Below are 27724 nucleotides of genomic sequence, written 5' to 3'. Positions count from 1 at the left end.
TCTTACACTTAAGGTGCTAAGTAAAGCCATACCTTAAGACTAAACACGTAATCCTACTTCAAACTTAGATGCCTGCCCCCCCCAAAGGTGTTTTCCAGTTAAGAGCATTAAAAAAAAACAAATTAGGATTTAAAGCAAATTTATTTACATAAAGGACAGGATAGCAAAAACACTGATATGGACATTTGAAATAAATGCAAAGAAACAGTCAGACCAATCATATCGATGACACTTCCAAAAGCAACGTACACTAATGATAATTTGTTAGCAGTTTGAATAAGTCACGGGGAAAAAAAGAAAGCTGTACACTTAAAAAGACTTGTTTTTAGAAAGATGGCAAAGTTCTGTACATTGGCCAGTTAGTGTTTGTGCATGTTCTTCTGCAGCGTCCGTCTATCTGTTCTCCTTGTCCATGGACACAGTCAGGACTCCCCGGTCCATCTGACCCAGCCTCTGTCTGTCTGGGGTGGACACCTTCAGCTTCATCTGATGGGCAGGGAGGGAAGAGAGACAGAAGCTTTCAGTTAGACCACAGGTTTAAAAGCAGATGCGATTGTTCCTTTTCCTCTGACCCACCAAATAGATCAATCCTGTTCCTTAGGCTTTAGTGTGTGCAGAAATGAACGAATGAGATGGCAAGAGTGAGATAGGGAACTGCACATGTACTTGCATCTGAGGGAATAGTGTGTACATTAGGGCTGGCACAATTACCGTATAACAGACTTATGGATGAAGACAGTCATGAAAATATAATTGGTGTCTCTTCAAAAACCATTTATTTGTATCACTGTGGAACAGACAGCTGACTGAAGACGGGACTGCTGGGCAGTCGAGTCAGTTTCAGCAGTAACATGGACTCTTTACAACGTGATGAAACTCTGCTCCTTTCAGCAAGGCCTTGTAGCACACATGGAATGGGCTTGCAACCTCTGATCCTGGCAATTTGACTGGTAAACCCATTGGTACATGTGCAACGGCTGCCTGGTATTGTGATGCAATAATTTCCATGTAATGTAGAATGATCATTCAAATTAATGTTAACAGATGTCACCATTTAATTGAATGTATTTTTTGTTATGTCAGTCGAGTTGAATCAACAAATCACATATTGATGGGTACACTCGCAATGGGGTTCCCACTAGTTGGGCCAGTGGCAAAGTCAAAACGTAGCTTTTTGGTCTTAATTAAAGTTTTGGTTTAGGCTTAAAGTAAGCAGTGTGGCTAAGGTTGGGTTAAAAATAAGACATTTTTGAATACAGGTTTTTCGGCTTTACCGCTTTCCCAGATAGTGACGACCTCACAACGGCCGCCAGTCCAACCATTATGCCATCGTTGACTTGAATGGGTGACCAATAACCATCTGAAATACCATGACTGTCACAGCCCTAGTGTACACCATCTATATACCTGCGTAGCTTGCTCCCGGGGGGAGTTGGTCTCCTTGAGCATCTGCAGAGGGGAGCGGCCTTCAGCCATGAGTGCCTTGTCTGCCACATGGGAGCGGAGAGAAAGCGTTTTAAAACAAAAATGTAAAAATCACAGGAAATTCTGCAAGAAATGAAACACCCACGTACCTCTCTGCTTCGGTTTGACTGACTGCCCCTTGTTCTCGTTGGGTGCATTCTTGTTTCCAACCTGGACGGAGAGTGGTGAAGTGGACAAACCCCCCTTGCCTCCTCTCCCTCTGGCCCTCACCCCTGTGGCCCCGAAGCCCTTCCCTAGCCACTGGGGCTTGAACACCATTTGACTGGGGCTCTTGGTGTCGAATGTGGGGCAGCGGATCCCAGTGGCTTGGGGCTGCTGCTGGCTCACGCTGGGGCCAGTGGTTGTGGTGGATGGTACAACAGGTGACTCTTGTTTGACGGGCATCACTGGCTCCTCCACTGGTGTTGGGACCTCCACTTTAGGCATCTCCGTAGCAACAGTGACTTCAGTGAAGTCTGTAACGGTGGGGATGGATGGTTCAGCCATAGGGGTCAGAGGTTGTGCAGGGTCAGAGGTGAATGAGGGAAGGGCATACGCGTGGTCAGGTTCGTCCTTGTGGAGTTCAGCAGCAGCGTTTTCAGGGAGACGCGACGCAGGGCTGTCGTAGTGCACCTCGGCGAAGGTCGGTGATGGGGTGACACCATCTTGGCAGGTGATCAAGCTCATACTCAGGCGCTTGTGTAGTGAAGACTCTTCGGCCTCTTCGGCTTCCTCCAGAGTGAAATCGGCTTTGACTTCTATCTGGGCCTCCCCCACGAGAACGAAGGGGCTCTGGATGAGAAGCGTATGACTAGTCACGCTCTGGGGAGAGGGCTGGATCATGTCACCTGAGACCTGCGATGGCTGAGGAGAGAGAACGGGCTCACTGGAGCCCAACTCTTCCTCCACCACTGCCTCCTCCACGTTGAGGTTGGGAAACTTGTTAAAGGGCACAGGGGCAACTAGTTCTACAGAGTCACCGTGGAGGAGCATGTCGAGGCAACGGGCGAAGGAGCCAACTGTCACTGGAGGAACAAAAAACAAAAAAAAATCAAAAGTTTAAAATAAAATAACTGACAAAAAGATTTTTGAAAATGTACTGAAAGGGCAATGCTGCATCTACAGTTTAGGGCAGGGGGAGCCTCTGCTGAGTCCCCAACGACAATGTTCCGGGTCAGGGGAAATGGAAAGAGACTTCCACTTTGGACATTAACAAGGCGACACGCCATCTTAACTCCAAACTACATATCCGACCAGCGAGCCCATTCAATCTAGCCCTTTGTTTCATTGAGAAATACTGCACCAAACATCTGTTAGATGTAAAATTGCGTGACTAAGATCCTCTGCAAAAATATCAACATTTATTACAAATTTGAGTTCTTAAGATTCATTCTGACTATTGAGGAAGTTTATACTAGTTATTGTATCTCAAAAAGGGACAAACAGTACTATCGCAGTCTAGTTTTTCAAGCGAAGATGTACATTTTTTTAAAGGGAGTATGCGAGGCAGAGATGTTCACATCACCTAGCTGAGTGCTGCTAGGAACAAATCGAACCTAGTATGCAGACGCCTTAATGCTGTTTCTACAGTCAAAGAAACTGGATGCCATCCCCATGTCAAACCCGGTTGGTGTTATTCTGATGCATTTAGGAATCATCTGAGAAAGAGATCTGGTCTCAGCAGGACTCCCTGTTAAAATAAATAATTCTAACCAAACCCAAAAATCAACCCTAGGCCTTCTTCCAGTGCTTGACTGGATAGCTTTTGCCACTTGGGTAAGATAGTTACCTCTCGTTGAGTCCTTCATTGGGGTGCGGGTGACACCGACTGAGGATGACCGAGGGTCGCTGGCTAGAATGGAGCAGTCACTCTCCACCACAACTGGGACACAGGAGACAGTTCCACCCACCTGAAATAGATGAAGACATTCTTGTTACACGATGTATGCATGCACAAAGCTGTCAAGGCAAAGGGTGGCTACTTTGAAGAAACTCAAATATTTAAAAAAAAAATATTGATTTGTGTAACACTTTTTGGTTATTACATGATTCCATATGTGTTATTTCAAAAGTTGTGTCTTCACGATTATTCTACAACGTAGAAAGTAGTAAAAATTGAGAAAAACCCTGGAATGAGTAGGTGTCCAAACGTTTGACGGGACAAACAGACACGCATTACACACACACACGGTAAAATATGATTCAACTGATACCATCTGGCAGTCCAACTTAAGAATCTGGGCTTGGCAGACGCTACCGGCCCCAATGCATAGTGCCAACTGTAAAGTTTGGTGAAGGACGAATAATGGTCTGGGGCTGTTTTTTAATGGTTCGGGCTAGGTCCCTTAGTTCCAGCGAAGCGAAATCTTACCACTACTGCATACAATGACATTCTAGACAATTCTGTGCTTCCAACTTTGTGGCAACAGTTTGGGGAATGCCCTTCTCTGTTAAGCCCGGACAAAGAGCAGAAACGGCGTCGCCGCCCTGGATACAGAGGTTCCGGCACCATCTTCGCTAGGGGCTTCTGATTAGAGATCAGAGCCGGAGGTACCTGCGCCTCGGCCCTCTGTTTGGTCTTCGTCTCCGGTGGCTTCTACCTCGGGCTCAGATCCTCAGAGCTGCCACCCTCAGACAGCCTGAGACTCCAGCCCATTCATCATCCACGATGGATACTACAGCTGGCTCGGGTCCATCGGGCCCCACCGCCCTTGAGTGGTTTGCGAAACCACTCGAGGCGAAAGAACAGCTGGACCTCCTTAGCCATTGCACCAGCGGTCATCGTCGGCATCTTAATTTTAGAAATATTTTGGTTCCCGGGGCAAAAACCCTGTGCCGTCCTGGAGCACGAATACAGGACATTACAAGGCTGCTTCCGACCGATGCCGGGAGCTGACGCTGTCGTAGTCCATGTGGGGTGAAACATCTGGAGGGCTAATTCAGAACATCTGAAAACTGATTTTAAAAAAGGAACTGATTCTAGTACTGAAAGATTTTTTTAAAAAGCAGGCGTGAAAGACTCAGCAGGCTACTGGCATTACATGCCTGGCTAAAAGGTTACTGTAGCTCTGTTGGAATCACTTTTATAGATAGATAATGTCGACACCTTCTGGAAACAGAAGATGCTCTACAGCAGTGGTTCCCAAACGTTTTATAGTCCCTTACCCCTTCAAACATTCAACCTCCAGCTGCCTACCTCCTCTAGCACCAGGGTCAGCCGCACTCTCAAATGTTGTTTTTTTGCCATCATTGTAAGCCTGCCACACACACACGATTCATTCTTAAGTTTAATAAATGTGTGTGAGTTTGTCACTTCCCACAAGCCGTGTTGTGACAGAGCTCTAGGACCTGGGCACAATTAATAATACATAATTTTGCTCTTTAGCCATCTTACATATAAAACCTTATTTGGTTAACAAAAATGGTGAATAACTCACTGCAGGTTAATGAGAAGGGTGTGCTTGAAAGGATGCACATAACGCTGCAATGTTGGGTTGTATTGGAGAGAGTCTGTCTTAAATCATTTTCCACAAACAGTCTGTGCCCGTATTTAGGTTATGCTAGTGAGGGCTGAGAATCCACTCTCACATAGGTACGTGGTTGCAAAGGGCATCAGTGTCTTAACAGCGCAACTTGCCAAAGCAGGATACTCTGAGCGCAGCCCATTCCAAAAATCTGGCAGTGGCTTCTGATTAAATTCAATTTTCACAGAACCGCTTCTTACAATTTCAATGAGGCTCCCTTGTTCAGATATCAGTAAGTGGACTGGAGGCAGGGCATGAAAGGGATAACAAATCCAGTTGTTTGTGTCGTCCGTTTCGGGAAAGTACCTGCGTAATTGTGCACCCAGCTCACTCAGGTGGTTCGCTATATCACATTTGACATTGTCAGTAAGCTTGAGTTCATTTGCACACACATAAAAAATTCATACAATGATAGAAAGACCTGTGTGTTGTCCTTGTTAATGCAGACAAAGCGCACCAACTTCTTAATCATAGCCTCAATTTTGTCCAGCACATAGAATATAGTTGCAGGGAGTCCCTGTAATCCTTGATTCAGATCATTCAGGCGGGAAAAAACATCACCCAGATCGGCCTGTCGTGTGAGAAACTCATCATGCAAGCGGTCAGACAAGTGAAAATTATGGTCGGTAAATAAAACTTTAAGCTCGTCAATTCAAAAAAAAAAATGTGTCAATACTTTGCACCTTGATAACCAGCGCACTTCTTTCTGTATGTTGTAAAAGCATTACATGGTCGCTGCCCATATCATTGCATAATGCAGTAAATACACGAGAGTTCAGGGGCCTTGCTTTAACAAACTTCACCATTTTCACTGTAGTGTCAAAAACATCTTTCAGTCGGTCAGGCATTCCCTTAGCAGCAAGAGCCGCTCGGTGGATGCTGCAGTGTACCCAAGTGGCGTCGGGAGAATTTGCTTGCATGCGTGTTACCACTCCACTATGTCTCGCTGTCATGGCTTTTGCGCCATCAGTACAGATACCAACACATCTTGACCACCAAAGTCCATTTGACGTCACAAAGGAGGTGGAGAAAGAGAGGCCGAAGGTCAGGCTTCTGAGAAGTTGTAGGCGATCGAATAAACCCCCACTTGCAAACGTGCAACTTTTGGACAAAAAAGACAAGTTACGTGGAAAATTAAACTACCAATGGGACATGAAAAACGAACATGCTCACGGAGTCGTGGCTGAACGACGACAATATCAACATACAGCTGGCTGGTTATACGATGTATAAGGTATAGAGTGAAATGTTGTATACAGCGCATGTGACTAATACATTTTGATTCGATTTGAAAGCTGTTCAGTACTTTAAAAATATTCTCTGTTGTCCTGGTTTCCAAAAGAGGTCTTCCTTAATTGACCCCCCATAAACATAACGGACATACCAGGGGCTGTGCCAGGCCCGCCACGCCTGTTGACTCATCCAGCTGTAACGCATAGAATTCACTGGCTTGTATGCGAAGCAGTAATTGTTTCAAAACAGCTCCTGCCATGTCGCTGATGTGACGTGAAACAGTGTTGTTTGATGAAGCGATTGTCTGTATAGTTTTTGGTCTTTTCCCCCAGCATTGTCCTAGCCATATCCGTAGCAGCAGGAAGAATTAAGTCCTCCACAATAGTATGGGGCTTGCCTGTCCAAGTCACTCGGTAGCTCATTAAGTTGTCTTAATTCTCGCTCAAAAAGCCCCCGTGGCTTATTTTTCTAATTGGCACGGTTCTTTTCTAAATGTCCGCACAAGAGTGAAGGTTTCATCGATTTGTGAGATATGTGCAGAAGTACTATAACACACCGTGGCTGAGGAAAGGCACAACTCTCAAAATAAAAGTGAACCCCAAATCAATGTAGTTCTCATCACATTATATAGACATGTGCGGCTTATTTATGTACAAAATAATATATATTTTTTAATTCAGTGGGTGCGGCTTATATTCAGGTGCGCTCAATAGTCTGGAAATTACAGTAGTCAGGCGAGAGAAAAACAATCAGCCAAATGTATAGCCTCGTTGGAAATTCTAAATGGACTGTTTGAAAATGTGAATCACATTTGTATTTGGCATACAGGAATGACAGAGTCCATCCAAATCATAATTTCAAGGCTGCGTTGAGACAATGACTTATCAATGACCCCAAGACCAGCTCAGTTAATCCCTACCAGTGTCACAGTTGTCAAAAAGCTGACTTGGTGAAATGGTGCTGCAAGTTAAACACTAGACAGGAACTGACACAATATACATACAATACAGATACAGTAAACAGAACAATTACACATGATGAGAGTATTCAAATTAAATGCAAATGCATGAGTTAAGAAGTATAAATTAAATAATAAACTATTTTCAAATCAAAATGCTGGCCCTTGTCAGCTACCGTTACCTGAATAGGTGTGCGGTCAATGGCTACAGATGGAGACCGTGGGTCGACAAGTTGAGAGAGACGGTCGTGTTTGATGCGATGGCTGTGGTCATGTTTGGGCGTTGAGGCCACAGCAACCTTACTCTCGCTGGATCCCATGACGATTCAGTAGATGCCTAATGTCCGAAGACAGAAGTTAGACAAAAGTTTACGTTAGAAAACAAACTCGCTTTATCTAGCTAAATAGTTAACGTGTTCTTGTTTTTGAAGCCAGATAAAATTAATAAAATCATTCATTAGGCAATTTACAATTATTGTGGATAGCTAAAAAAAAAGTTCGATTGGTTCGGCAAACTTGCTCAAACTAACAAGTCACGTTAACTAAACTAAAGTCTGCGGATGGCTAAACTCAGTTTAACAAAGTTATCTTGAAGCGAGCTACAAAATAAGGTTCTTGCTCTTCGATTATTTGTATGCAAGTCACATGAATCTGCTAGGTAATAAAGTAGCTTTTTGCCAACAATGACTTACCTTAAACGTTTAGCTTGAAGTGAGTATCCTTTCACTTTTTCGAAGCAAAACATGAGGATTTAAATTGCGAAAAGCGTGCATCCAGTTATTTTCAAACCAGCCAATCAGTGACGTTGGTACCACCGCCTTCCCAACAGAGATTGGCTGATTATACCAACGATCTCTAAAACGGGCGTGGTTTGATACTGAAAACAAGTTTAAAACCTACACAAGATCTGACCATGCAGTGCGGATTTGAATTTCAGCCTCTTGAATGTTGTGCAGTGCAACCAGTGATGCCAATTTAGCTATTTTGTTGCTAGATTTAGCAACTTTTCAGACTACCTTGGCAACTTTTTTTTCAAACAGCACCTAGCAACAAATTTAGCTACTTTTAAACATTTATTTGGAACTTTTAGCAACTTTTGAAAAGTGACTCAAATGCTAAAATGCACGCATTCTCCGTCTAAATGACACAAAAACGACTTTCTCTGTCACACACTCAGTCACAACACACGTGCATTGTGAGTGACGTCAACAGCAGGCGCTCAGGCCAGCAGCACTGCATCAACAGTAGTACGGGTTCGACGAGCCAAACCCAATGAATATAGTTGGTCACGAATGTTTGATCTTGAACAGAACTTACAACATCAATCAACATGTCTCAATCAAAATTGTACAGAAAAGAGTGTGAGTCTGTACCTGAACAAATGTCAAATCATATTTTTGGCCGAGATGGCCAGTCAATTTGAGTAATGTTATTGTGTATTCTACGTAATGACGTAGTTTTACGTTATCACGCAATGACATCACAACGTAATTTAGCAACTTTTAGCAACAAATCAACCTGCCTCTAGCAATTTACCCTGAATATTAGTTGGCAACACTGAGTGCAACGTTATTTGAAAGCCGCATTCTTATCTCGTGAATGGGAATACGAATGTGAAGGAACATGTTTGGCTGTGCTATACCCATAGAAAGAGCCCATAGCAAAATACTGTATCTGTGCAAAACCTATAGATAAGTCAAGTTCAATGATGTATATAAACCCATGAAGTTATATACAAAGTAGACCTTGCAGCAGATACTAGAAACTGCATTTACCATTTGCTGTTTTGTGCTGTAAAAGCAGCTTAATCCTGGTTATTTTTGTCCTATTTGGGTCTACTCTACAGCAACTGGCCAAGACAATTAGGGAAATACTGTCAATAACCACGTTTTCATCCACAGTTTTTATGTGAGTATTGTAAAGTCATACCGAATAAAAAAAGATAAAGACAGCTGTGACAGAAACAGGAGTTTCGATACAATTTTATACATGCATTTGCTGCTGACAGATACTTTCTTAGTTTGACATGGTGGGATCTTGAAATGGTGGTGTAAACGCCTTTATGAGCAAATGTTGATATAACAATCATATCGACTCACACGATGATATGTTGTGTGGTCCTCCCACTATGACTTTTCATTGGTAGATAGAAATCGCAGGCATACATTTGAACCTGATTTTTTTTGTTTGGTAATAGTCAAATGTTGGGCAATGCAACATACACTACATGACCAAAAGTATGTGGACACCTGCTCTTCGAACATCTCATTACAAAATCATGGGCATTAATATGGAGTTGGTTCCCCTTTGATGCTATAACAGCCTCCACTCTTCTGAGTAGGCTTTCCACTAGATGTTGGAACATTGCTGCAGGGACTTGCTTCCATTCAGCCACAAGAGCATTAGTGAGGTCGGGCACTGATGTTGGGCGATTAGACATGGCTCGCAATCGTCATTCCAATTCATCCCAAAGGTGTTCGATGGGGTTGAGGTCAGGGCTCTGTGCAGGCCAGTAAAGTTCTTCCACACCGATCTCGACAAACCATTTCTTTATGGACCTCGCTTTTTCCATGGGGGCATTGTCATGCTGAAACAGGAAAGGGCCACCCCCAAACTGTTGCCACAAAGTTGGAAGCACAGAATTGTCTAGAATGTCATTGTATGCTGTAGCGTAAAGATTTCCTTTCACTAAGGGGCCTAGCCTGAAACCATGAAAATCATTCCCAGACCATGGTTCCTCCTCCACCAAACTTTACAGTTGGCACTATGCATTGGGGCAGGTAGCGTTCTCTTGGCATCCATCAAACCCAGATTCGTCTGATGGACTGCCAGATGGGGAAGCGTGATTCATCACTCCAGAGAATGTGTTTCTTCTGCTCCATAGTCCAATGGTGGCGATGTTTACGTCACTCCAGCCGACGCTTGGCATTACACACAGTGATCTTAGGCTTGTGTACAGCTGCTCGGCCATGGAGACCCATTTCACGAAGCTACCGACAAACAGTTCGTGCTGACGTTGCTTCCTGAGGCAGTTTGGAACTAAGTAGTGAGTGTTGCAACCGAGGACAGGCGATTTTTACACATTACGCGCTTCAGCACTCGGTGGTCCAGTTCTATGAGCTTGTGTGGCCTACCACTTCCTTGCTGAGCCGTTGTTGCTCCTAGACATTTCCACTTCATAATAACAGCACTTACAGTTGACCGGGGCAGGTCTAGCAGGGCTGAAATTTGACAAACTGACTTGTTGGAAAGGTGGCATCCTATGATGGTGCCATGTTGAAAGTCACTGAGCTCTTCAGTAAGGCCATTCCACTGCCAATGTTTGTCTATGGCGATTGCATCGCTGTGTGCTCGACTTTATACACCGGTCAGCAACGGGTGTGGCTTAAATAGCCAAATCCACTAATTTGAAAGGGTGTCCACATACTTTGTATATATAGTGCATTTGAAAGCTGAATACTTTCCTTGTGAATACGTATGTGAATGTACATGCCCCACCTAAACCCCTTTGTACTTACAAGTACTTGTCCACTTGTAGTATGCTACTTACTATTCAGAGAAAGAGCTGGATATGTGCAATTTAAAGTAGTCCCTGTAGCAGATACTCTTGGATGAATAAACTAACTGCATTGACCATTTGCTTTTTCGTGCTGTAAAAGCAGCCTAATCCTAGGTCTTTTTAGGTCTGCAACTGGCCAAGGAAAATACAAATATGGGAAATAATACCCTTTCAAACATGAAAAGTAGGCCTAATCAATGAGAGAGCATTTTTGGAGTCAGAGCTTTATTGCTGAATATCATATTAATAATCATTACAGTATGGTTAACTATTTTGAAAACAGTACAATAATTATATTACAGACAATATGGCAAAAAAAGCATTATTTTACAGTTAAGCTAATTATTTTACAACAAGGGCATTTGTCTGAAGAAAGAAGGGTTGAGGGTGGGAAGAAGTGCAAAGACACCTCTTTCGGTATACCATCACCTATATGTCATCCTCTGTCCAAAGCCGAGTCATATTCATTCTTGCACACCGTAGCAACAGAAAATGAAAACAAGCGTTTCTTATCGGACAAATTCAGGTAGGTCCCTCCCCGTATGCTTCCATTGGGTTACTACTAGTGAATATGACGTGTGTACAACTCACGTCAGCAGTCTTTAATTTCTCTCGAGTACTTCATTGATTTATATGTCATAGATTGGACTGAGTACAAGTATAATTCATTCTCTAAAATAATGAGAGAAAAAAAAGACACTGTGGCTCCTCAAGGACCGGAGTTCAGCACCCCTGCTCCAAAGCCAGATATCTATATTACTGTAATGGTCTCTTTTTACCTTCAGCAATTGATTCGGAATCAGTAAGCCAGCTTTACAACATTTGAACTTCATATTTTCAAGGGGGAATAAAAAAGGAAAAACAAAGATCCTCCAAACAAACAAGATCCTATCTTTTCTTTAGATTACAGGAACATTCATCTCAACTTGATCTTTTGCTCTACCACGTCTGTGTTTTATTCCCTCTGGAAAACATAAGGTGCAAACTTTTCACTAGTATCCAATGTATTACATCCCATGGTTCATAGGGCTGAATGAAACTAAGGGAGTCACGTGACTCCTGTTTCAATAGGCATGACGATGCCTCTGATTATGAGGAACACAAGAACATCCCCACCAGTTGCTGAGGACAGAGGGTAACTAACCAGACATCTGGGAACTAGCCTGGGTGCCAGTCTGTTTCTGCTTTGTGTCAAACATGATAATGAAAAAAGTAGGAACCAACTGGCAACCAGGCTATGTCAGAGTAATCAGGGGAGGAAATAGTATGTATTCAATACACCTGGTGTATACTGTGCATTTCCCTTGGTTGCTAAGACACATCAAAATGTCCTTCTCACCTCTCCTCCATTTCGTCCTACTCTCCTGAAAGGATTGGATAGGTATCAGGGTTGGTGTCAGTTCCATTTAAATTCAGGAAGTAAACCGACCCCCACCCTGGTAGTTATAAGCAAGATGGCAGAAATTAAACAAATGGAGCTACTTCCATGTTTTTTATACTTATCCAATCATTTCAGGTTTATATGAAGTGCCTACAGGGTTAGGGCTAGGGGGTTGTTTGTGGACACAACCTCTCGCTCTCCTCCTTTACTCTCTCTACCTCTCCCAGACACCTTCCTCCCCTAAGTGCGCACTCACACATTATCAACTCTCCTCCTGCCCCTCTCCCCCCCTCGGGCCTCCCACGCCTTCATTCCCCCCCCCCGCTTCCCCCTCCCTCTGACAGAAGTAGGAGAGCAGCGTGTCGAGGTCTCGCCGGTCGGCCGCCCGTATAGCGAGCTCTCTCCCATCATGCTTAAGGCCATGCGCAGGGTAGACCAGATGTTGTCGGACATCATGGTGGCTGCGGCGCCCCCTGGGGCCCGGCTGGCACTGACCGTCTCGCCCTCCCCTGACGCCTGGCGCTGCAGGGACAGGGCTTCCAGGAAGTGCTCCACGGCCTCTCTGTAAACCAGGAAGAGAACAGGGGCCAACTTGAAATTGTCATTGTGGTGCATTCAATAGATTTGCATTAAGGCAAAAATAATTTTATTGTGAACAAAGTCATTACATTATATAAAGTCAAAATTTCTACCCCTGGTATGACCTGAATCTACAACTTACCTTTGACGAACATAAGAACGTGCAGTGTTTTAAGTGGTTTTGATGGAATATTATAAAAATAAAAAAACATATTGCGTGAATGTTGTTCTTGCAACATTTTGTATCTCTGGCCACAAAAGGCTCTCCCTCTCACCTGTGGGCTCCTAGGTTGACACAGCTGATTCCCAGGTTGTACCGACTGCGGATGAAGCCTGGCTGCAGTTCCAGCGCCCTCCTGTAGGCGGCAACAGCCTCCTCTGAGCGGCTTCCATTGGCCAGGGTAGCACCCAGTTTATTCCACAGCAGGTAGTCCTGAGAGGGAGACAGAGAGGTCATGAGCTCCTGAATTAGTGTTGGATACATTGAGTTTCTCACGCAGACTTATACAGAAAACTACCCTCTGCATTACGTAAACACCAAATTTAAAAATGATAACATACACCTTGATTTTGGACAAACCTACTTACTTACTTGCTGACTCTTACAAACCGATGATCATACACTTAATTTTCCTCACAGACCATCCCCTTGCATGGCACAGTGCTATAAGAGCACACTACCCTTCTGTTAACCTGTCTGGGCTAGGGGGCAGTATTTTCACGGCCGGATAAAAAAACTTACCCGATTTAAACTGGTTACTACTCTTGCCCAGAAACGAGAATATGCATATTATTAGTAGATTTGGATAGAAAACACTCTAACGTTTCTAAAACTGTTTGAATGGTGTCTGTGAGTATAACAGAACTCATATGGCAGGCAAAAACCTGAGAAGATTCCAAGTAGGAAGTGGCCTGTCTGCGATTTTGTAGTTCTCCTTTTGCTTGTCTATCGAAACTACAGTATCCGTGGGGTTATGTTGCACTTTCTAAGGCTTCCATTGGCTCTCTAAAGCCGCCAGAAAGGGCATCTCCTGTCTCTGGGCAAAGTATAGTAACTCAGTTTGTCAGTGGTCTGCCTGAGGACAAAGGGAATGGAAATACGCATTCACGAGACCACGCCATTTTTTCTTTCCCTCTTTGAATGAATACAGTATTGTCCGGTTGGAATATTATCGCTATTTTACGAGAAAAATACAATAAAAATTGATTTTAAACAGCGTTTGACATGCTTCCAAGTACGGTAATGGAACAGTTTGAATTTTTTTGTCTCGAAATGCGCTCCCGCGTTACCCTTTGGATAGTGACCTGAACACACGAACAAAACAGGGGTATTTGCACATAACTATGGATTATTTGGAACAAAAACAACATTTGTTGTGGATGTAGCAGTCCTGGGAGTGCATTCTGACGAAGAACAGCAAAGGTAATCCAATTTTTCTAATAGTAATTCTGAGTTTAGGTTGCGCCGAACTTGGCGGGTGTCAAATTAGCTAGCCGTGATGGCTGAGCTATGTACTCAGAATATTGCAAAATGTGCTTTCGCCTGAAAAACGATTTTAAAATCTGACATAGCAATTGCATAAAGGAGTTCTGCATCTATAATTCTTAAAATAATGATGTATTTTGTCAACGTTTAGCATGAGTAATTTAGTAAATTCACCGGAAGTTTTCGGCGGGAATGCTAGTTCTGAACATCACATGCTAATGTAAAAAGCAGTTTTTTTTATATAAATATGAACTTGATTGAACAAAACATGCATGTATTGTATAACATAATGTCCTAGGAGTGTCATCTGATGAAGATCATCAAAGGTTAGTGCTGCATTTAGCTGTGGTTTTGGTTTTTGTGACATATATGCTTGCTTGAAAAATGGCTGTGTGGTTATTTGTGTCTATGTACTCTCCTAACATAATCTAATGTTTTGCTTTCGTTGTAAAGCCTTTTTGAAATCGGACAATGTGGTTAGATTAACGAGAGTCTTATCTTTCAAATGGTGTAAAATAGTCGTATGTTTGAAATATTGAAATTATTGCATTTTTGAGGTATTTGTATTTCGCGCCACGTGATTCCACTGGCTGTTGAATAGAGTGGGACGCTAACGTCCCACCTAGCCCATAGAAGTTAAGAGGGTATGAGCAAAGGGAGCAAACTAAGAATAATGGACAACCAAGACCCTGACAAAGGTCATGTCAACCTGTACAAATCTGGAACAGTATTGGTGCAGGGCAGCCTCAAACCATTTGTAGCAGGACTTCTACAAGATCAAAGAGAGTGCACAGCATAAGAAGCTCAGCCTTGGACCACATCCCCACCCCATAGATGAGCAGCCCCAAGAGGAGTGTCCCTACCCTAGCCCTGAGCAAACCCAGGTCCTACAAATGCACTGCTCCTGCATTGATCCGAGGAGGAAATGCACCAAGCTGGAGATGAAGCTGGCGCAGCTCAAGGAGCTGTTCAGAACACTCGAGACAGCAAAGACCCAGACAACAGACCAGCACAACAATACCCCCTGAACAAGACCCAGAGAGCTGAAGGAGGAGCGAGACAGCTGTCTGGATGAGGGAGAACAGCCCACCTCAGACCCCCCCAGCACAGCTGGCAAAGACAAGAGTGAGAAAGAGAGAGTACATCTGTCCATTGCCACAAAAGGTGAGCTGAGTAAAATAGTTCAAGAGGGGGTAGTTAGTGTCTGTGAAAAAGGAAGGACAATCACAGAAGCAGAGGGGGGTAAATGCTACATGTGACTAGGGAGGGGTAGTTTCAGAGAGAAAAAAAGTATGAATATGGAAATAAAATAAAAGGGGGGGGTGGACATACCGTTTGAAGAGGAGGAAAGTAATAGACCCTTTTGGAATACGTAAAAATGCATTCCCCCGGTCTCCCTCCTTCCTTCAAGTATTTGACAGTCTATGATTAAAACAATGAGGTATGGTCCACAGATCTAATTGAATCTGAACAACCCTTTAACTGGAACAGAATATGGAAAAATATGACCTTGGCATCCCATAATCTGAACCATCCATTTATACATTTTAAGTTTGTTCACAGACTGTATTTAACACCAAGAAAACATTTTACGATGAAATTGGCCCCAACTCCCAACTGTATCCCCTAAATCAGGTAGGCATATTTCTGCATATGATGTGGGAGTGCCCTGCAATTAAATGCTTCCGAATTTAAATATTCAATGCTTTGCATTCATTATGTTACTTAACGATGATAGCCCCTTGAATATCTCAATCAGTCAGAGAAGATTACTGCTGGCAGGCAGCACTGCTGCGAAACAAATGTTGGCTTAAAGATGGCAACCACCTCACTCTCTCGCATTTAACAAGTGGATAAAGTTACTATTAGAAGTTATAACAGAATTATCGACAGCGAGAATGAATGGTGCAAGTCAAGGAACAATTGAGGCCTGGACAAATATACTTGACTCTCTAAAGAACAATCTCAGCTAAAGCCCCACACATACAAACTAATATATATATATTTTAACTTTTGTTACTTCCTTTGCTTTCAGGCCCACAGGGAAAGGGTGATACGGAGGAGGGGGTCTCTGGTCGTCTTGGGATAGGGCTGGGGGGGGATTGGCGGGAATGTAAGGGGTGACTCAGGCGATGGATAGGTGGGAGGGGGACTGATAGGCAACTTCGGTTGCTGGATGGGAAGGGGTTATCTTTGTATGCATTTCTTTGTTTTTGTACCTGTAACCCACCGTCTGAAAATAAAATAAAAGGTGGATCACAAGATTTTTTACAATGGGATGGAGCCAATTGCTTTCAGGTAACGATTAGCATACAGATCAGAAATTACTTCAAGGAAGCAAGCAAGGAAGGATGCATGTATTCGAACACGTTTGAATGCATCAACTTTATGCTGTTTAAATAAAATTAAGCAAATCATAATCAAGTGTGTCTATTCTCCAAACACACATGAACCACAGATTGGTAAGAGTTACTGCTGTGAAGTGTACCTGTGGTGTGACAGAGAGGGCCGCTGTGAAACAATCCACAGCCTTGTCATACTCCCCGCTCAGATTGAAGAGGACTCCCAGGCCACACTGTAGCTGGGGGTCGACACGGGCGGGGTCAGAGTTCGCCGCACTGAGGAACAGGGACTGCACTTCTGTAAACAAAGATCTGAGAGTGGGGGAGGAAGGAGGGAGGCACAGAGATGGGGAAAAAGGAGGAGGGAGAAGATTTAACAATTGTAATATTTTAAGCCAAGAGATAGAATCCATGTTTTCGTAACATATAAAACATGAGAAAATACAGAAGAACGTCCTGTATTGCATATTTAGCATTTCATTTGGTATTATATTAATTAGGAGTTCTAAGTATTATTTTGAATATACATGCACACAACATTTGTACACAATGAAAAAGGTCCACTCACTCTGGCAGCAGTGAGCCAAATCTCTCCCGCTCTCTGGTCCCTCCGTCCTTCTCTCGCTCCCGTTCACTCTGCTCCAGGACTGGCCGGTACGCGGGGTTGTGCCTCAGCCAATCGCGAAGGGTCTCACAGGCCTGCCTGTGCAGCGATTCGTTGGTGAAACTGACAGCCAGTGCCATCAGAGCGGTCAGGTTGTCCTTCTTCAACTCTATGCATCTAACGGCGAGAGAAGAAGAGAGCGCAAGAGACAGAGAGAAAAAAGAGAGAGAAAGGTGAGAGAACCCGAGAAAATGTTGTCAGCCAACAGTAAGGCAACAAGTTATCACAGGCGTCATGTAACTTCAAGGACTTCCTATTTTGCACCCAAGTTCATGCTTATCATAGCATCTTTGTATTCAAGCCACACATAAAACATGTATTCATAAAGCAAATAAGTACATACCTCATGACATACTCTTAATGTCACACAGGAGCTACGTCCCAAAAGGAACCCTTATTCTCTATATCAGGTGTGTCAAACATACAAGCCAATTCAATGCAGCTCATGGGTGGTTTAACACCTACTCATTCAAGGGTTTTTCTTTATTTTTACTATTTTCTATATTGTAGAATAAAAAAGTGGAGACATCAAAACTATGAAATAACACATAGTAAGCAACCATTTCATGTGAAATCCATAGACTAGGGCCTAATGAATTTATTTCAATTGACTGATTTCCTTATATGAACTGTAACTCATAAAACTGTTGAAATTGTTGCATTTATATATTTGTTCAGTATATAAAATGGACCTACATATATACAATTTCCTCACCCCTGTCCAGCTTGCTAACAATCACTGAAACAAAAGCTAAAATCAGGGAGCATAAAAAAAGTGGAAATGTTTTTGCACATTTTGACAGCAAGGGAATAACACATTTTCAGTGTGGCTCTCTGGACCTTGTTGAAGACAGAATGCAGCCCCCAGATCAAAATGAGTTTGACAACCCTGCTCTATATAGTGCACTACTTTTGTCCAGAGCCCTATGGGTGACATATATAGGGAATAGGGTGCCACTTGGGACACACATGGGACTTCTCTCCAGTCAGTGAGGCTGCTATTCCATCTCTTTACCTGCGGAGGGCACTGATGGCTGCAAACTCTTGTTCGTTCTCTGCCTGACAGGTTCCCAGATATTGCCATGCCTAAAGAAGCGGGGAAAAAATTGTGAGTGTGCTTAGTTCTCTTTACCCACCTAATGCTAGCAGGGTAGGAAAGAACCCCCTTAGTCGCCAGCACTTGTTAGCCAGAAATAATTTCACCTTGAGTTAATATTATATTTGAGTTATTAATTAGTAATTAATGAGTGTCTCACCAGCTGGTTGTCTGGTTCTCTCTGTACGGCACTCTCAAACAGGCGCACGGCCCCAGGGATGTCCCCTGCCTCCATCCTCCTCACCCCCTCAGCAAGGGGGTCCTGGTGGGACATGTACGGGTTGTCCTCCTCAAACTGGTACCCCTGGATGGGGTGAGAGAGCGAGGGAGGGAAAGAGAAAGAAAGGGAGGAAGAAAGAGAGAGAGAGTTAAATCATGAACAGCAACTTAACAGACAAGACAACGCAGATTTTTTTAGCCTGGACAGGTAGGAATGCTGAACTTACTCATTGTGATCAGAAAGGCAAAACTTATCCTTAACTAAAAACAAACCCTTATTTTAACCAGGTAAGTTGACTGAGAACACTTTCTCAATTACAGCAACAACCTGGGGAAGAGTTAGAGGGGAGAGGAGGTGGGATGAATGAGCCAGTTGGAAGCTGGGGATGATTAGGCGGCCATGGACACCGGGGTTAAAACCCCTACTCTTACGATAAGTGCCATGGGATCATTTTTTTTTAGACCAGAGTAAAGAGGAAGCTGTCAAGTACCTTGTCGTAGGAGCTGCTGAGCATCTGGTCAAAATCAGAGAGCCAGGGGTGACTTTCTGCGTCTCTCTTGGCCATCTCCTCCCACTCCTGCTGCAGCTTCTCCCAGAAGTCCACGTCGCTCTGATACAGAGGAACAGTCACAATGTCAAACTCAGGGGTCAAATGGAGGTGCTGGGCATCACCATAATACCAGTTGCTGTGGGAATCCCTCTAACATTAACATTGGTCCAAACCACTATTTTTAGGGGATGCCCAAGGGCCAATGTGAACTTTGATAAAGGTTCTATATACAGTGTACTTTAGGCCAGTGTAATTACCTGATGTGTGAAGTAAAAATGTGCAATGGCATTAGTGCAATATAGTATATGTAAAGAGCTTAATATTTACTGAACACAAATATAAACACAACATGAAGTGTTGGTCCCAAGTTTCTTGAGCTGAAATAAAAGATCCCAGAACCTTTCCATACGCTTATTTATTTTAAATGTTGTGCAAAAATGTGTTTACATCCCTGTTAGTGAGCATGTCTCCCTCCTTTGCCAAGATAATCCATCCACCTGACAGGTGTGGCTTATCAAGAAGCTGATTAAACAGCATGAACATTACACAGGTGCACCTTGTGCTGGGGAAAATAAAAGGCCACTCTAAAATGTGCAGTTTTGTCACAACCCGACAGATGTCTCAAGTTGAGGGAGTGTGCAATTGGCATGCTGACTGCAGGTATGTCCACCAGAGCAGTCACCAGATAACTGAATGTTCATTTCTCTACCATAAGCCTTCTCCAACGTCATTTTAGAGAATTTGGCAGTGCGTCCAACCGGCCTCACAACCGCAGACCATGCGTAACCACTCCAGCCTTGGATCTCCACATCCGGCTTCTTCACCTGCGGGATCGTCTGAGTGAGTGATGAGGAGTATTTCTGTTTGTAATAGAAGCCCTTCTGATTGGCTGGGCCTGGCTCCCCAGTGGGTGGGTCTGGCTCCCAAGTGGGTGGGCCTATGCCCTCCCAGGCCTACCCATGGCTGCACCCTTGCCCAGTCATGTGAAGATTAGGGCATAATAATGATTTGGGCATAGGCTGGAATTATTCTTGATAGATACAATTTAGATGTTTAAAAAGACGTTTATGATAATTATTCTGTTATCTTTCCTATCGTATTGTCCTGCATCTCTTACCTCCACAGCAGCTTTAGCTTGCTGGAAATCTGGACCTGCAGTGGCGAACTCATCTACCCATGATTCCGCTGACTCCACTGAGACCTGAACAGGAAGGAAGAGGTAGCAATTGCAGATGTGGACACCAAGTTGTCCATAACTCTATAACAACACTTAAAGTGGGACGTTGAGGTTGTGACAGTAAAGGAGAAGCAGAAAAAGATGGGGAAGAAGGATGAGAGGAAGACAAGATAAAGGAATGGGAAGAAGCAAAACACAGAGAACCACACCCATTCTCCCACTCCCTTTCTCCCCTAGAATTTACACACCTTTAGTGCAGGTCATTTTTACTTCTTCTCTAAAAGTAGTCGCTATAATCTAAATGCAAGTTTAATCAGCAAAAACAATGCATCTTCCTTGGGTTTACAAAGTGCTAAGAACTACGGGAAAAACTACAGGGGGCACAACATTCTGCCACTAAAAACAGCCATCCAACTACCGCAAAAAAGGCTGATGAAAAATGATAATCAGCTCAACGCAACTTTCTTGACAGAAAGCCAGTTGCGGAGCCACTGGGCAGTGTTGCCATTGCGTCAGGGGTCCTACCTGCTTGACGACAGAAGCCCATTGATGTGCCTGTTTAGCCTTAGCTTTGGCAATCTTCTGATCCCACTCTTGGGTTGTCAAGGGTAAAGTCCCTCCCCCAGTCTCCTCCAGGAACTATGGCAACCAGGGAGCGGAGAACGGGGGGAGGCGTGATTGTTTTGTCGCAGGTGTGAGGCGTTGGGTTTTTGTTTTGGGAGGGGTGAGGACGGAGGAGTTTTGATTTGGTACAAATTAATGGGGGTTGTTAATCGAAGGAGGGGAAAGCCAAGAGTTCACGGCAGGGTCAAAGGGGGAAAAGTAGATGTCACAGTTAAAAAGGGCAACCATGAGAACTCCTAAGACTACATACACCAGGGCTGGGGTCTAATTCAGGAAGTGACTTGGAATTCAACTCATGGTGAAAACAATACAAAAATGCCTATTATTATTTTTCATTCCCCTACCGGAATAGAAAAATTATTTGCCACAAGCCTGTTAAAAACATACGACTTCACTTGATAAGGGGAACTGGAAGTCTGATTCAAGACGGGAACAGCTATGATGATTTTCATTGGCAGAAGTTGGCAGATAGAAATCACATGTATTGAAAGGACAATGCTCTCTTTTCCACAATAAATGATTTCTACACATACCATTTCCAAATTATACATTGTACAGCCTAGTGCAAGGCTCACATACAGAAAAGTTAATGGCCATCACTTGGTTATGTAGTTAGTAACAATTGCAGGGGTCTGCACCAAATACTGGGATGTGGGGGGTCATGAGGCACAAAATGAGGACGCTTGAGCCAAGATGGCTCCCTGTAGGTTGACAGTTGCACCCTTCCCCTTGTGTCTTCAATGGAAGTTGGGTCCTACCTGGTTGAGGTTGGAGGCCCAGTTCTGAGCCTCCTTGGCCTGAGCTCTATCTGTGTGCTGTTTGCCTGCTCTGTCCTCCACTGTGACACTGCCCTCACCAATCTGCCTAATGAACCGCAGGAACTACAGTGCAACACAACAACAACATAACAATGACACAATATCCATTATGACTAATGGCTTATGGACCTAGATTGGTCATTAAATCAGTTTGTGCTTTAGCCAAATCCCAAATAATGACAGAGGACTTGGATACCACACAAACAGTTCTGAAGACCAGGTTGTAAAGAGTCACTATGCTTCTACGGTCCATCACAGCAAAATGCTTTCCCATAAAACATTTTGATGTCTAATTGACTACAAAGAAGCGGGTCTTACTGAACAATTCAAAAGAAACGGCTACAACTACAATGATCCTGTTATTGCAAAGCTACATTACTTCTATGGGCAAAGAATGGGGAAAGGGTATGGGGATAGATATGTAGAAAAAGGTATGAAACACACGCGACACGGAAATAACACACACACCTCAGTGTTCTGTAACTTGGGGTCATTGACCTTTGCGACCAGCTCATTGGCTGTTTGCTTCAGTTCGTCTCCTGGTAGGTACTCTTTCGTCCTATTGGATTTACAAACATTAACATCAAAGGGTTAATTTAAACAGCTAACTAAGTCTCAAACAGTGATCATTTTAAAGAACAAGTGGGTTAAAGAGACCATGTACATTTTACATAATCACACTGTATCCTTGTAAATATATTGGAATTGAAATGCATTGTCTCTTTTCACAATACATATCCAATAAGGATGGAATCAAAAGACACTTTTGAATACCTAATTAAATGACTGCTACTTATGGGGTCAACGCATTACATACACAAACTAAAAGCCTGTGTGCAGGATTTACTGGCTATCATTTTCTTTCTTGACTTAGAGTTATGCAATGACTTCCATTCACTAGCACAAGGCTGTGTTACGGCCAAAGCCCTTATAAAGTGAATGCAACAACAAAGAGTTCTGAGAGGACGACGTCAAGGACTTTAAGACACACTTAGCGGCTCAACATCACAATGGCACCATCTTCTCTGGAACAATCTCACGGTCTCGCCGACTGTCGCTGTATCTATCTACGTGTCCCTTGCTCTCCTCTTTTTCTCTGTCTCTCCATTATTACCATTCTTGCTCCCTCTCTCCCAGGTCTCCGAGCCATAGCTTCTCCTCCGATTGCTCCAGATACTCCTCTGCCCAACGCCCGGGATCTGAGAGAGAGAGAGAGAGAGAGAGAGAGCGAGAGAAAGAGAAGAGAAAGAGGCAAGAAAGGGAAAGAGAGTAAGATACAGATTATTTCTCTACGTGTTAGAAGTTTTGGCCACAAAGTACGTTCAAACAAATGGTTGGCAATTGTGCCTACCATTGACATTCCAACAAATGTACCTGTGCCATCGGTGATGAACTCTCTGGTCCAATCAGCATCGGCCGGGTCTCCAAGTCCCGCCTGCCCTGATGAGGCGGCGGCGGCATCCGCTCCCGACAGAAACTCAGAAGTCCAATCACCAGACAGGGCCAACGCGGCCACACCCGGAGCTACGGACAGGACAGGAGGGAACGGGTGTTGTTTTCTTCACACGTTGGTAAAAGAAAGTGTGTTTTTCAGTTTAAGTACTTGGATGGAAGGTACAGGAAAACTTAATAAAAAGGTTTCTTGAAGTGTCAACATATGTTCCAAAACCTGTGGGGTAACAATATGGAAGTGCTGCCGGGCAGCTGGACAGGCACACCGCAAATCTTTAATAGTGTTGCTTCTGCTGCGTTGGAGAGTATAATAAGGTATTCTATTACTGCTGTGTGTGTACCTCTCTGTGGAGCCTGTCTGTAGCTCTGCTGATCAATCTGCTGCATTTCCTCCAGTAACTGGCCCATGTCGAAGCTGTGAGGGGGCCGTGGAGGCGCCTGCTGCATGAACTCATTCACCAACTGGGACACACACATGCAGAAGAGGTCATCAAACGCTAGCCTATTCAATAACGATTAACAAACCTCACATGAATGGAATGCGTTTTCATATTCCTTTTTTAGAATATGTAGACAAAGCACAACAGTTCGAATCAAAAGGACTGGGAAGGTAATATGAGACTGACCTCTTCTTCTGTTGCTATTTCAATGGGTGTAGGGGGAATCTAGGAGAAAAAGAGGGATGAAAGTGATACTGTGAGATATATTTGTGAAAGGTATAGTACAACTACGTTGCAGTATCTTGTCTAAGTTGTATGGTCCAAACAAACTATGTTGTATGAACTTGTTCAATTATGAGTAGATGGGTCCAGGGCTAAAGTGCGACAAAGTTTTTCTGTGTTTTATTTTGGGAGGTCTACGCGACTAGGAAAGAAATCTCCCAGATAATAGTTGTTGTAATAAGGCGTCGCTGTACTGTTGTTTCAGAGTGCCTAAGAGAAAAAAGCGAGTGCAGAATCGATCAGGTCATGGTTGCTCCACTACTACAGCTAAAACGGCTTCACCAAGTCAAAAGAGCTGACCCATATTACAGGCGCAACATTGTTATCTTCCTACAGCGAATCGCCGGGACCACATTTTACATTCAGAAACCATGTTGGGGGCCATTCTAAAACTATAGCCAAACATTTGGGGGCACAGAAAGAAAGGAAAATGCATAGCTTCTTCAGGAGATCAAAGATAATAGATATCACAAACCTGATGTTTTTATAGAGACAGTGTACAATTTTAAATGTAATCTCAATAGGAAAATAGTGTTTTTACACAATTTATTTATTTTATTTTATTTCACCTTTATTTAACCAGGTAGGCAATGTAGAAATGTAGAAACCTAATATTCCACAAATGACTTTGTAATTTCATTTGAACTTTTATAATAAAAAAAGTGTCTTTACAGTGTTACATATTACTTTATAGGGCACAACATGTGCTTAAAGTAGATAGAATTCATATAGGCTGTCTCTCAATCATTTTTAAAAATCTCAGTTCTGGTGCTCATAAATTTCATGTCGTGCTCCTAACTTTTGTTTTTAAATTGGGAGCACCAGTATTACCAATGAAAATGTTACATTTAGAGCCCTGGATGGGCCCCACCATTGACCAGGAAAAATAACTCTCAATGCAACATGGTCAATAAACTAATAATATAAAAAACATAAAACATGGATTACAGTACATATTCCATACATTCTTTATTCTAATTTCTACAGGTGACTACTCACAGTGGGCGTTGACCTGTGCCTCCAAGCTCCTCCCTCCTGGGTCATGTGACCCGTCAGCTTCATGAGAGGATTGGCTCCCCCGCACTCCCCCTCCACCAGCTCCCGCATCGCCATGGCAACACCGGGCAGCGGCGTATCCAATCAGACCACCTTAGAACTGAAGAGAGTAAGAAGTTAATAAAAACATTGATTTAGCCATTAGATGATGGATGGAATTATTTGAACATTCCAAACATTTCACATAATTAACTCAGTTTGATAATATCTCATTCAGGATCCTGCCTGGGTGGCAGACTCTTTCTGCATTTGTTGAGGTGCCTAACAAGACAAAACATGTGAGCTATTAAGCAGAGCTAGACCAGCACCAACACCATTCATGGTCCCATGCAAGACAGCTCAGGATAAACCATTTGAATACAAAGAGGGTGTACCGGTATCAAGAAAAACATAAGAAAAAAACGTGGATTTCCGCTCACTGTTGGGCAGTCATTTACCTTCCTACTACAGCTAGGCTATCCTTTTCTCCAGCTCCTGTGCTGTGTTTGGACGTGCATCATCACTCTCTTTTCAACCTTTCACATCAATCAAAGCAACAGGAGAGAGCTGTTTGAGATATATGGAGGTCTATTTGGAGGATGAGAGGGCTAGCCAGGCCAAATTGAAATCTCATCCTGGGTGCCCAATGACTCATAGTCCTCTCCTAATCTAACATGCTCTATCTGTTGGATTTTAACACACACACACACACACACACACACACGACTGATGCCCTCCAAGGATACCAAAAAAATGTAGCAAGCAGTCAAAGAATGGCTCCACAACAGGACTGAGTGAGAATAGCCTTGAGCTTCACTTTCACTCTTCCAACTGGCTTTTCAGTCTTTGACTCACTCTTTAAAATACTCACCTGGCCCTTTAAGTGAACAAAAACATTCAAGGGTGACAACCAACAGTCAATGCGACTCCCTCTACTGCAAAGCTATAGTAATATTCCCTGATCCAGTCCTCTCCCCCACAACAGTGTGTCACAGCAATCAAATGTCGGAGAGACGAACCTGCTGTTCACATAGCAGACCTACTATCTAGGCCAACAACAGATGTACATAGATAATGGCCTACTCAACTTCACTAAACCTCTCAGACAAACACAATTGTGACAATTTCTATAACGCAGTCAGCCCTGGAGCTGAGAAGTTAAGCCCTTTCCACCATTTTACAACAATTCAAGAAGTAACAGCATCACACACACAACTGCAGGTAATCTTGCCCAAAAACAAGGGGAGACAACGCTGTACCCTGTCCACAGGTGGTCCAGTAGCTACACTAGGGTTTAGATTTAAGGATTTCTTTCCGCTGACCCAAACAGATGCTGTACGATTAGGGCCTTGGTAAGAGGATTATAGACAGATTTTAATAAACACTGTCTCACACACACACAGCTCCATGTGATGTGCAATACTGTGGATAGAAGAGACAGTCTTAATGAATATGTATGGAGTGAATGTGCAGGGGTTTAATTCAGTTAGTTGGAATTCCTTGTTATGTGTCATACTTGGCACTGTATGACATCATGCTGTAGCTATATTGGCTCTACAGTAAAATATAGGTTGGCTTCTCAAGTTGAGACTGAGTGCATGAACATGTTATGATGAAGGTATGATGCTTTGTCATGTGTTGAAAACAAAGTTAGCACTGCTATGCTTTTACCTGAAAACCACCAGTTGAGAATTCAAAGAGCACCATAAAACGAACCATTGCCATCAGATAGCAGTAGGTACTATAGATACTATATACTATATTAACTAGCTACTATACTGCACACATCCTACTACACCATGGCAATAGTTCATGCACAAAAGTTAAGAGGGAGGCATGTCTTAGCCACATTACATCAATTAATGTCCTCCCAACTAGCACTGTAACGATAAACATTGACTTTACACAATATATGTACTGTATGCCAGCTAGCTAGCTACCTACCTAGTTAGTTAGCTAACGTATCTATTGTTTAGTGGGTGTAGCTAGCTAATTATGGTTAGTCAGAGAGCGTTGAGCTTGCAAAATACATTCAGTAAAATATTAACCGCTAACTAGTTACGTGGCTAACTACCTGTTTGCTACAATGCACGTTGATGACCAAATGCTAGCAAGTTAGCTACAAAAATGTGACAGACCATTATTCGACTGATAGCATAATGTTCTACTCACCACCACCTACTGCTGACTGTAGACCTTCCTACCTTTCTACTATCCTCTTCTCCTAATTGTCTACTTACAAAATAATAAATAGCTGGCACATTAAGAAACCAACAAAGCTACCGAGTGTGAAAGTAAATCTTTACCCGTGTTTATTAGCGCGTGTCTCTTTATTTACCTCCTGCTCTTTCCCCCATGACCCACAAAAATCTACACAGACGCACAGCTAATCCTGCAAGGCGTATTCTCGAACAGCGTCAACGTAGACGTTGAATGACAGACAATACGGAATGTGCGCAGAACGAGTTTGTGCGTGTGTAAACGCTGCAAATCGGTGTTGCCATGTATGCCAAAGAATATTGAAACATTCTAATAATGTTCGATTAAGGTGCAATCCCTGGCTACATTGGTGAAACAATGTAACGAAAGAGGCGTAAAATTGACCTTGATTGAATGTGGGCGAAGTACGTAAAGGGAAAGCAAGGTTTGCGTATATTATTGCGCAAGGTATGAATGAATTGCAAAGTCCAACAAATTTGTATGCTTTCTGGCAACATCATTTTCTGTCTCAAACGGGTTATTCCTGATATATGTAGGCTTTTACCAAGGAATTTATGTATTCTCTCAAACCATCCAAAAAGTACTCAGAAGATGGTAGTGATTGTGAAATATTTTCAAAT

General features: G+C 43.2%; 2 protein-coding genes across 3 annotated transcripts; both read right to left on the bottom strand.

The window, feature by feature from the left end:
* Positions 1 to 122: 122 nt before the first annotated feature.
* Positions 123 to 8177, bottom strand: LOC106583386 (cell division cycle-associated protein 3). 2 transcript variants are annotated; one of them, XM_014167511.2, is made up of 6 exons: positions 7872 to 8177; positions 7362 to 7516; positions 3254 to 3374; positions 1575 to 2489; positions 1408 to 1487; positions 123 to 486 (listed from the first exon to the last, which is right to left on the bottom strand). In XM_014167511.2, the coding sequence occupies exons 2-6, from the start codon at positions 7497 to 7499 to the stop codon at positions 394 to 396; spliced, it is 1347 nt and encodes a 448-aa protein (XP_014022986.1). In that variant the 5' UTR covers positions 7500 to 7516; positions 7872 to 8177; the 3' UTR covers positions 123 to 393. The 2 variants fall into 2 exon arrangements, with proteins under 2 accessions (XP_014022986.1, XP_014022990.1); XM_014167515.2 differs by lacking the exon at positions 7872 to 8177 and adding an exon at positions 7650 to 7795.
* A 2769-nt stretch (positions 8178 to 10946) lies between these two features.
* LOC106583355 (peroxisomal targeting signal 1 receptor-like) lies at positions 10947 to 27422 on the bottom strand. The gene is given in 18 exon segments (XM_014167489.2): positions 10947 to 12503; positions 12506 to 12681; positions 12974 to 13131; positions 16673 to 16838; positions 17095 to 17307; positions 18206 to 18276; positions 18447 to 18590; positions 18997 to 19116; positions 20174 to 20257; positions 20759 to 20872; positions 21616 to 21738; positions 22144 to 22234; positions 22790 to 22874; positions 23050 to 23199; positions 23469 to 23589; positions 23754 to 23792; positions 24849 to 25005; positions 27057 to 27422. Coding segments are annotated over 17 exon segments (2091 nt in total). The 5' UTR covers positions 24963 to 25005; positions 27057 to 27422; the 3' UTR covers positions 10947 to 12381.
* Between the last annotated feature and the right edge of the window lie 302 nt (positions 27423 to 27724).

The sequence above is a fragment of the Salmo salar genome, chromosome ssa02, assembly GCF_905237065.1.
Source record: "Salmo salar chromosome ssa02, Ssal_v3.1, whole genome shotgun sequence".
NCBI lineage: Eukaryota > Metazoa > Chordata > Actinopteri > Salmoniformes > Salmonidae > Salmo > Salmo salar.
The sequence above is the reverse complement of the archived record's forward strand: the minus strand, read 5'-3'. Positions and strand labels throughout refer to the sequence as shown.